At 31.3% G+C, this 11,969-nt stretch overlaps 1 protein-coding gene across 1 annotated transcript in view; it reads left to right on the top strand.

Annotated features, from left to right (window-relative positions):
• Positions 1 to 254: 254 nt before the first annotated feature.
• Positions 255 to 11,969, top strand: part of LOC145292049 (uncharacterized) — a 108,684-nt gene continuing 96,969 nt past the window's right edge. Inside the window, exon 1 of the mRNA XM_080138075.1 lies at positions 255 to 587. Within this exon, the coding sequence (XP_079994201.1) occupies positions 584 to 587 (4 nt within the window). The 5' untranslated portion in view covers positions 255 to 583. The remainder of the gene's footprint in view (positions 588 to 11,969) is intronic.

Here is an 11,969-nt window from a genome sequence, read left to right on the forward strand (position 1 = left end):
CTATTCTAAATTAAAACATACTATAAAACTAACTCGATAAATTTTATTTCTGCTTATAATTACTTTTCTACTGGATCATTTTTCGTAATTTTTGGTATTTATACTAATTTCGACATTCCACGTAAGTATGTAATAGTTTTTTTTTTTTTTTTTAAACCTAAAATACATTTGTTTTAAATCTCATTTATCTCTTAATGCGTGATAATAAATTCATTTTAACTCAAAAACTCATAATGTCATAATATTAGTAAAAAGAAAAGAAGCGTTTTTAAAACGGCGCGAAATAATTCGTGTAACAATAGTTGATTGCTTGTATTTCTAGGAATCGTATGTGTCGTAATTCTATGAAATGAAAGCAGAGATATTTTAACGATTCGTCGCGCGCTATCTCCTCCCCATCCTGGCCATCGAGTGACGAGAGAGAAAAAAAAAATAATAATAACAATCTGATTCTAATTCAGAACGTTGGCAGGTGTCCGAAATAGGACTGTGCCAAGCATAAAAAAAAAAAAAAAAAAAATCATATTGACATATCCACTTTTTCTCTAGTCGGCGGACGTAACAAATCTTAATTTCTTAAACTATGAGTAAGTATTTTTTTTTCTTTTAATATTGTCGTTAAATCATCTTTTAATTCACTGCCAAATTTGTGAGTGCCTTGTCCCTATATACTCCCACCTCTCACGAAATCAGTTGGACACAAGATCGATTTTTAATATAATGGCAATTCAGCTCCCCAAAAAGGGGCACTCTGGGTTGGGACGAAAAGTTATAATTGCCCCTGTCTATAAGGATTTCTCCTTTATTGATCGGGGATAGAACAAATGTACATTGTACAGATACTACACTTAGCTAAAAGGCCAGGAAAAGACTACTAAAAGTTTGTGTTTCAATTATTTAAGTAAAAATAACAATAACAACAATAATAATAATAATAATAATGATAATAAATATTTCTTATTTTTAATCCCCATACAAAACACGTATTTTAACAAAATATAACTATTTCACTTAGTAATATTAACTTAATATATAAATCCGCATTCGCTATTAAACCCTTCAGTTTAAGTTTAGTACGTAAACAGAGGCAACAGTTGTTAACAAAAAAAAACAAAAAAAAAAACACAAGTTCAGTTAAAAACAATCACTCTAAAACGAGCTTTGCACGGACCTTCGTGTTTATCAGAGTGTAGTATCTGTTGTTCTAGTCTGACGCTATCCTCCCACGTATTACTTCCTTATTCAGGAAAGAAAGGATGGTTTATTATTGCTCAACTCAAGCGCGGTCGGTGCCCTTAAGTCAAGCGAAGCGAAGCGCCCTTACCAGGTAATGCCGACAGGTCTCACAACGGCAAATTTTGCAACTTATTTATAGGAGTGAGGGTGACGAGGGTCCACTATAAAACTGCTGAGCGTATCTGCGAATCCTGTATCTGTATTTTTTTTTTCTTTTTTACTATTGCAGATTACGGACCGTGCTGAAATAATAGCGTTCTTATTTAGAAACCCATTTCGGTATTATTATACAAACACCGTGACAGCGTTGGTTAGGATTAGGGTTAGGGTTAGGGGTTAGGGTTAGGGTTAATTCGCTGTCACGGTGTTTGTATAGTTTTACCCCCATTTCTTGTAACTACTTTCACTTAACAATTTAATAAACAAAATATACGGTAAAAAAATTGAATTTAACTTGAAAATCCTATCTAAAAATAGTACGGTCCGTCATTATTCTCTACGAGTGTATATATATATATATATATATATATATATATATATATATATATATATATATATATAATCAAATATCTGTTTCTATGCTCGTATAAAACTAATAATGAATCGATTTCTTTATATTTATAGCATAAAATCCAAATGTCTCCTTGTAAATAAATAAATAAATAAACAGAAACATGTTCGTGGTTTCCGTAAAGTTTTTCTGTTTCTCTGGATCCCGAATGGGAATCACTGTTAAAACAACGAACGGATTGATGCTTCCAATGCATACTGTTGTTTTCTTTCGAAATTATTATCTTTTCTTCTTTTATATGGTCTTAACCGAGTCTTTCGTCTGTTGCACGCACCGACTGTACACGTTTATAATAAGGCCGGCTACTCCTATTAAAAACAAACAAGCATTTTCCTACGTGGTATATTTATTATATTATATTATTTTAGTCATTTTTCTACATAAAATGCGTAACATTTGTATAACATAAAATAGACAATTCTTATTTTCTAAAAAAAAAAATTAAAAAAAAAAAAAAAAAAACTTGTACGCGTGTACTTTACTTTTAAACATCAGTGACAGAAGAAAAAGTCGGTTCTTGTCCAGAATTCCCCCGATATTAAAACAAGTAATAATAAAAATAAAAAAAATTGTACGTTCCCGTGATGAAACGAAAACATCATACTCCAAAGATGACGTAAATTGATCGAGTAGATTTTTTTTATAAAGAAAAATATTTTAAATAGGTTAATGAGAAGCAATAAACATTACAACAAATATCTCGCAAATTTAAATTATTGTTGAGTTATCTCCCTCGTTTCTTAAAATTAATTACAAGATAGTGATGTAAGACAGTTGCTCCTCTCTTACACATAAAATTTGATTTTCTTGGTGAAAAATCAAGCTATTAGATCAATTTACGTGTTTTTAGTATATTATGTTTCCCTTCCGTCATAGGTACAAACAGTGGCGTAGCATTTGCTTTTGCCGCCCTGGGCGGTCGTAAAATTTGTCCCCCTCCTCCACTGACATACAGGGTGACACACAAAAAAAACAAAAGCTAAATGGAGGCCATCTAGAACATATGCTGTAGAACGGAGAGAAAAAAAGGCCAAAGACCCTAGTGTTTTGATGTGATGTTTTGAATATAATAAACTAGTTATGACCAAAGTTTCATTTCATTCGGACAAAACACTAAGAAACGGGGCCTAATTAGAGTTTGGGCCCGTTTTTTTTGGGGGGGGGGTCACCCTGTATAATTACGTTTTGCCCCTCCCCCACCTACTGCTGGCATATGACAACCTGCTAAAACCTTCAAATTTTCAAAAAGCCCTCAAAATATTTATTTTCATTGAACTAATGTTTACACAATTCCCTTCAGATTAATGTTTACACAATTCCCCCTTTTTTTAATTTAATTTAACAATTTCTTTTCAATAATTTGAATAATAATAAGCATGTAAACATTAATCTGAAGGGAATTATGTAACAGTTGATATGAAACTAAAGAAACCAAATTGTTTTTCAAAGCAAAAACGTATTATTCAAATTAAAAAAAAATGTGAAATTAAATATAATAATAAATTTAAATAACTCAAATTAAAAAAAATGTGAAATTAAATTAATTGGCTACACAAACAAATATAATAATAAATTTAAATGAGAACATTTGGAAACCTGAAAATGCTATAAAATGATAAAATCATTTTTATTTACGTTTTTATTGTTGTTTTAGTCCAAAGTTTCGTCAAATAACATGGCTGTATCAAAGAGAGGATAGTCTGATGTAGTTTTCTTTTCTTTTTCTACATAATGTCATTAAGAGGTCGAGCCTCTTGAAGAGAAAAAACGTCTTGTATCGGTGCTTTTTGACGTCCTTGTGTGTAATCACTCGGTTTAAGGGCAAAATTTAGGTAATGGAAAGTCACACATTTTCGAAAGCATTTTTTTTTTTATAAATTTATATGAGAATATTAAAATTTGAATTCATAAATTTATATGAGAATATTAAAATTGGAATTTATAAATTTAGATGAGAATATTAAAATTTGAATTTATAAATAAATTTAGATGAGAACATTTGAAAACATGAAAACGGGAGGGAGCAAACATGATAAAATCATTTTCATTTACTTTTTTATTGTTATTTCCTCACTTTCACACAAAAAACATGTCTGTATCAAAGAGAAGTTACTCCGATGTAGTTTTCTTTTTCTTCATAATGTTACTATTAAGAGGTCGAGCCTCCCAAAGAGAAAAAAATGTCTTATATCCATGCTTTTTGAAATCCGTGCGTGTAATCACTCGGTTTAAACGTAAAATTTAAGAAATTTGTTTTTGTTAATAATGTTTCAATCCTTTTAAAAATAGTTAACATTTTTTTTTTTAAATAAATGTATTTATGAATTGAAAATAAGGCTATAAATTTATTTTTGTGAGAGAACTATCATAAGGTATCAAGTCGTGCTTTTTTTCGGCAAAGTTATCAATAACTATCAGAATTCACTCTATCAACAAGTTCCCTCTATATGGAGAGGATTGCCAAGTCTGTAAACCTTGTCTGGCTCATTTTTGATCGCAGTTAGTTTTTTATGAGCTTCAGTTTCGAGAAAGAGCACTCGCAGCTGGCAACGCTAATAGCTCAGGTAAGGAAAATGCGCAGCAAGATCACAATATTAGGGACGGAATCCCCAAGGTGGTATCGCTGTATAAAGTTCAAAAGTTCAAGAGGTCCATTGATTTTATCTTTTCCTGAAGCTTTCACAAAATACTGTAATCTCTTCCTTTCAGAAAAGAATTTATCTTTTTCTATATCTTCATCAACTTCACCAAGCTGACAATCATTATTATCATCAAGCAGATTTGACAGTGTAAGAAAAGCGTATTTACGTGCAAGATTGTGAACTTGTTGAAATCTGCAAGATATTTCTTCAGTCAACCTGTCTATGACAAACAGCATTTCCTGTCTCAACTCAGTATCAAGCCCCAGTGCTGCATCAGTCAATCGTTCACCACCCATTTGTTTCTTTTTTGGATACGATGCTCCATGCTTATCTCCATTTCAGTTTGACTCGTCTATTGCAGTGTCCACCATCTTTTCTCTATTCTGAAGAAGGCAATCTCTCAACGCCGTCAGCCTGACAGAACTTTGTTGCAGATCCAGCCCCTTTTCTGGAAAATACTTCTGGGCATCATTGATTTCTGGGAGAATAGTTTTCCAAAAGCTGAGAAATAAAAGAAACGAAAACGACAAAAAAAACGAGTTGAGAATTAAAGATGCATCTGATCTTGTGGTTGCATTTTCTCCTTCTTCTGTGAGCTTTTCCAGGGCAATGACGACTTCCAATAATTTTTTTTATCACAACATTTACAGCATCTGCACGACTACTCCATCTAGTTTCCACAGTCTGCTTGATACTTAGACCGGTCAACTGAAAATCAAGACGTCCCAGTGATGTGTAGATGCAGAAAAGAACGAGAATAATCAGTCCAGTATGCCAAAAAATGTAACAGAGTGAACCGCTACCGTGTACACAAGCTAGATTCAATGAATTTTTAGTGCATGGCATAAATAAAGCTTTTGGGTTGATTTCGGAGATTTGCTTCTGCACACCCGATCGATGGCCTGATTGTAAAATTTAGCTTGATGGGGTATAGAAGCAATAACATTAGTAAATTCGTGAAACCTTTGGGTGGTTTGCTTCCACTGAAAAAAGGACATTTTGTGAACATTAAAATGTAAATGTATATCTATTTTAACTACATTTAAACTGTTTTATAGATTAAAAAAAGAATTACTATTTTTATAACATTTTATTATTTTTTCATATTTAAACTTATAACATATAAGAATTGTTTTCTATATAGTAATTATGTTATTTAGAAACTCATGTTTAAAATGGAGAGGGGACTTTGTTAACTATACTGTTCCTAAACCGTTTTATTTTGCATAATAATCGCTAATTATTTTCAATTGTTTATGAAATATTCAAATAGCATTTTGCCAACTAATGACAAATGCAAATCGGATTTGTTTTAAAAGAGAAATGCATCTTTAGTTGTGCCATTATTTTCAATCAATTAAAAGGAAAACATTCGAGAAAAATATTTAGAACCCCCCCCCCTGTATATTTAATATATGTCCCCCCCCCCACACACACACACACGCTAAGTAGAATTTTTGGTTGTGAAAATATATGCAGACATAAGATTTTAGAGTAATTCGAAAAAAAAAAGACAAAAACAAATCACTAATTAAATATTTAGAAATTTAAGAAGAATCGGAATCGGGAATCGTATCGGAATCGGGAATTTAAGACAGCCATTAGTAATTTGAATCAAATTAGTAATATTCAAGAAAATTATCAACCTGTTAATATATATTACCGTAATCAGTTACACAAAAACTAAAAAATCGATGAGAGTATTCTTAAAAATATAATCCGTAGATATGTGGCTCCCAAAAATAATTAAAAAATAAAATTTATTATATATTATAAAAAAATACAGACAAGACGCCTTGTAATGAAAATATGTATATATATGTATATACAGTGATGATCATATTTATTGGCACGGTAAAATAAAAGTTAAATTTTGTCTAATAAATTCTAAAAAAAGGGATTAAATTAAAGAAAATAACAAAGTATATTATGTATTTTTAACTGGCCTTTCCGATGCAGCAATCGGATTTTAGAAAAAATAAATAACAAAGGAACAACAAACATAATTGCAAAAAACCCTTGTTCAAAATTATTGGCACGGCTTTGTTTTTCTTTTAGTATCAGTATAATATCAATCAATTTCCGGTTTACGTGCTTTCTGAACTTTTTTATAGCCATATTATGCTTGTTTAACGCTAATTCAGTGAATAATTTTTTTCAGATAATTTTTAAATAGCGATTTATTTAAACTATTATAAGTGACTAAATTATAATTTTCAATCGCCATGGTTAAAACTAAGGAACACAGCGAAGACGTCAGGAAGCTTGTTGTAGCATGCCATACCAATGGGGAGGGCTATGATAAGATTTCAAAGAAGCTAAACCTTCCCAAATCCACTGTTAGAGCCATAATAAACAAGTTCAAATCGCAAGGCCACGTTATGAGTTTAGAGGGTAGAGGGAGAAAAAGGATTCTTTCCCCAAGAGATGAACGGAAAATTGTTTGACAAGTAAAACAAAACCCAAGGATCTCTGTTGGGGAGATTGTTGATGAACAGAGCACCTCTGGAGTGAATGTATCTCGACATACAGTTGGTAGAGTTTTGAAGAGAGCTGGTTTAAAAGCATGTCGTCCGAGAAAGACTCCCTTATTGAAGCCTATGCACCTGAAAGCAAGGCTAGCCTTTGCAAAACGTCATATTGATAAAGATGTTGCATTCTGGAAACGTGTTCTATGGACTGACGAAACGAAAATAGAGTTATTTGGCCATAATAAAGTGTCTTATATTTACAGAAAATCTGGCGAAGCTTTCCTGCCTAAGAACACCATACCCACAGTGAAGCACGGTGGAGGCAGTTTGATGTTTTGGGGATCCTTTGCTGCCTCTGGACCAGGGCGACTTGTTAAGGTCACAGGTAGCATAAAAAAGGAAGATTATGTTAAAATATTGGATGAAAACCTGAAAGACTCTGCTAAAGAGCTCTCACTTGGTCGTCGTTGGTGGTTCATGCAAGATAATGACCCAAAGCATTCGGCTAAACTGACTAAGAAATGGCTTGAGGACAATCATATTAATGTTTTGGAGTGGCCATCACAAAGCCCAGACCTTAATCCAATTGAAAATTTATGGAGAACATTAAAATTGAGGGTAATGCAAAGGAAGCCTAAGAATCTTATTCAATTGGAGGATTATTGTCAGGAAGAGTGGGCTAAAATTACTACGGAAGAGTGCAACAACTTGGTTGTAAACTATGAAAAGCGACTGAGGAAGGTAATCAAGGCCAAAGGCTATACAATTGATTATTAAATAAATCGTGCCAATAATTTTGAACAAGGGTTTTTTGCAATTATGTTTGTTGTTCCTTTGTTATTTATTTTTTCTAAAATCCGATTGCTGCATCGGAAAGGCCAGTTAAAAATACATAATATACTTTGTTATTTTCTTTAATTTAATCCCTTTTTTAGAATTTATTAGACAAAATTTAACTTTTATTTTACCGTGCCAATAAATATGATCATCACTGTATATATGGATATATATATATATATATATATATATATATATATATATATATATATATATATATATATATATATATATATATGTATGCATATGCACATATATACACCTGGGGGATCGGACAAAAGGACACCGGACAAAACCCACCAGCTAATTAAAGCAAAAACAGATAAAATCCCAAATGAATCAAAAACATTAAACATCACTTTTTATATATTTATTTTAATTTAGTTAAATTTAGGAGAATTAGACACCGGGAGAACTAAATTTGGCAAAGTATGAAAATTAAGTATCTAATCTACGGAATAAATGTCAATTGATGATAAAGTTTAAGACCATTCTTAAAGATGATATAGTTTTAAATAAGATTCAAGTGTCTCTCACAGAAACATACATATCTTTAAATATTTACTCTTGTTTGAAAGCAAGTAAATCAATTTTTCTAAGTTAGGTACGAGTTCTAAGGAGATTTTTCTTGTATTATCTTTTACAATTATTATATTAATTAAAAAAGTAAACAATTAAAATCCTATTACCAGAATTAATTCATCATAATAAATTTCGGTTTAATTATAAATACGTCAGTGATTATAAAATTTTGTAAATAGTTTGAAAAAAATCAATTACTCTGTGATTGTTCGAAACTTAAACTATCGAAGCCACTTAAATAGTATTTGAGGTGTAGCGCTTAATTCCCATTTAAAATTATATTTCCCGATATGACGATCATAAAAATCTGTTCACAGTCGATTTTTATTCTGTACATGCTTAATGTTTCTACAATTCCAAAATTACGTAATTTTCTGTTGCTAATTTTCCATTTTATCATTTAATTATCAGTGATGTTTGAAAGTGTTTTTCTTGACAAAAATGTTTTGTTTAATTTTTAAATATTTTTTGAAACATGTAAATCAACTGCTTTCTAGAGAATTTATGCAACTTTTTAAAAACTTTGTTTTAAAAATAAAATTAATTTACATCGTATTTTGATGTTATTATCATTTTAGTTTTAGTGATAATTTAAAAACAATAAATATTTATCATTAGTACCAATAATTAAAAATTAAATTAAAGATTTAAAACAATCGGTTTTAGAATTGTAAATTAGGGACACATTTTTCCGATTCCGATATATCCTAAAGTTCCGATTTTCACATTTTCGGTATAAAATTTCAGATTTTTTGTTAACTTTTATTTATTTCTTCTATTTTCTTTTTTATCCTCACAAAATGCCGCCTGTTAGACTAAAAAAAAATGACTAAAATAAAATAGAGACACATTTTTCCGATTCTAATACCTCCAAAATTTTCGATTTTTAAAAAACTTTTTGGTATAAAATTTAAGATATTTTGTTATATTTTATTTATTTTTACTTATTTTTTCTATTTTCTATTTGTACCCTCCCAAAATGACGCCCCCGGACATGGGCTGCTCGTAAAATAGGGACACATTTTTCTGATTCCGATACCTCCAAAAGTTCCGATTTTTTACAATCTTTTCGGTATAAAATTTCAAATTTTTTGTTAGCTTTTATTTATTTTTATTTATTTTTTTTATTTTCTATTTTTACCCTCCCAAAAATGCCGCCCCTTACGTGTGCCGCTCATAAAATAGGGACACATTTTTCTGATTCGGATATCTCTAAAAGTCCCGATGTTTTACAACCTTTTCGGCATAAAAATCTTTGTTAGCTTTCATTTATTTTTATTTATTCATTTTACCCTCTCAAAATGCCGTCCCTTGACACGTGCCGCCCGGGGCGGACCGTACCCCCCCCCCGCCTTTGCTACGCCACTGGGTACAAAATACATATTTTTCTGTATTTTTCTTTTTAAAAAAGGGCAATTCTGATCATTACAAGAACAAAAGAAATTCGAATAATAAGGAAAGGGTTACGTTAAAAAATTCAGTATGTAATGTTAAGACGCCAAAAGTGGACTCGGTTTCCCTAAATATGGAATGGAAGTCACTAAACATGAAATGAAAAACGAAACCATATGGAACCACATCTTGTTTTATCATGAAACAATAAAAAAAAAAATTTCTATAAATATTTTTTTAAATATTTAAAATATATTTATATTGAAAATATTATATTTCAAAAAATTAATGTAAACTTTCATAGTTTATACTTTTATTAATAATTTTCTAAATATTTCAAATATATATTCATAAGGAAATAATTTCAAATTTTCGCCAATTTTATCACATAATTTAATCTCCATCTCCATATATAATATTTTGATTGCAGAAATTTCCCTCTGGACCAAAGTACCGTAGGTTTGCAACATCAGATGCCACATACAAATCATGTCTAGACTTCGGGACAAGATCAAAGTGTAGTATCTGTTCTTCAGATGCTGCACTTCTATTTCTTGTTCTCTTTCGGTGGAGGAGAAATCCTTCACGACTGAGACAATTTTTATTTTTGTACCTTTTCTCCACGTTAAAAAACGACCCTGGTGTCTAACTCTGTCCCATAGGGAGGCATAGTAAATAGGTACTATCTTATGTAACTTTAGAATGATATATTTAGACACATTATCATTATCATTATAATAAAATCCTACATTTCATCCTAAGAACAACACCATCACAATCGCAGCCTCTTTAGAGGCAGTAGTTCTTATTTTTCCCCCTAAATATTAAGTTCTCCTACCGCCCCCAGTCCCCAGACCGGGAGGAAATATACACATTCTACAGTTAAAATCGTTTATTAATAAAAACAAAAACATTTTATGCCAATCAGGTGCATTTTTGGTTTTTATCAAATTCGTCATTTGGATTCACACTGAATGCATAAAAGCCAGATTTTTCCTTTAATAAAAATTAACATCTGCTTTAATCAAGCTTCGGTCTTTGCTGTATCAGATGATGAAAAACGAAATAATACATGCACACAGAAAGTCGTAAGCATAAGTCTTCTGACACTATGCATTTCGTACAGCTGCATAACTAGAAAACAGAGCTGCTACTCGTTTTAAACCTGCCATAGTGATATGAGATAAGGAGAAAACCTTAGTAAGCAAAATACCATATGACATGAAAAGAAATTGAAATCTTAGGAAGATCTCCCTCATTCCAGAAAATTATAGGAGCAATCAGATTTATGAAAAAAATTTCATATATTACTTGGCAAATATACTCTGAACCAAGAGCAAGAAATATACAAACAGTTGCACTTAAAGGGGCGGTTAGAATCTTCAAAAGATCTCTTGATTGAAATGTATGAGATGGCTGGTGGATACCTAGCATCTGGTAGGATGCCCCATCCCAGCTAAAAGAAAATAAGAAATTAAAAGAAATAAAGAACACGCATACACACAATGGATGAACTCTTTCACATTACCGTCTGCTCGTCAAAAACAAATGAATAAACTTATTCATTTGTCACCAAACTTTCTTTCTACAATGAAAGCAAATGAAAAATTACTGTTATTAATATCTTTAAATCAGATGTCATTTGTGCAATTGAATAAGGAAATGTAAATTGTGAAATTGAATAAGGGAGAGGAAAAGGGAAAAAAGTTACTGGCAAACGTGCTACCTGTTACAGCCACGGCTTCTTATGACGTCATGACGCTGCAAAATAACATTTTTAAACATAGTTTCAGTTTGATACGTGTGCGTGAATTGCCAAAAATGCAACGCGAAAACTGACCCCATTTCCAAAAAATAGTCCAGTTAACCACTACAGAATGAATCTTTTTTTCACATATTATTCATCTAAAGCATTGCTCTTCCAGATGGTACCGGTTTTGATCTGGTCGGATGTGGCTAATGAAAGTTTTTACTAGACATATAAACGCACACTAACACACGAACAGGTCTCCTTTATATAATAGATGAGTGCTTTTATTTCTGATAAGTTGAAGGCGAAATAAATGCAATAATTGACATAATAATTACATGAATGATTCTGAGTTATGCTCATTTGACCTATCGCTTGAAGATCTTGGAGACTATTCAACTCTGCTTGAAGAAGCCTTCTCTCTGCAAGCAGAGGGGATGTTTCTTAGGTTTGAACATGATCATTCTCTAAGCAATATGATATCATAG

This window comes from Euprymna scolopes, chromosome 13, assembly GCF_053919585.1.
Source record: "Euprymna scolopes isolate OS-2025 chromosome 13, ASM5391958v1, whole genome shotgun sequence".
Lineage (NCBI taxonomy): Eukaryota > Metazoa > Mollusca > Cephalopoda > Sepiida > Sepiolidae > Euprymna > Euprymna scolopes.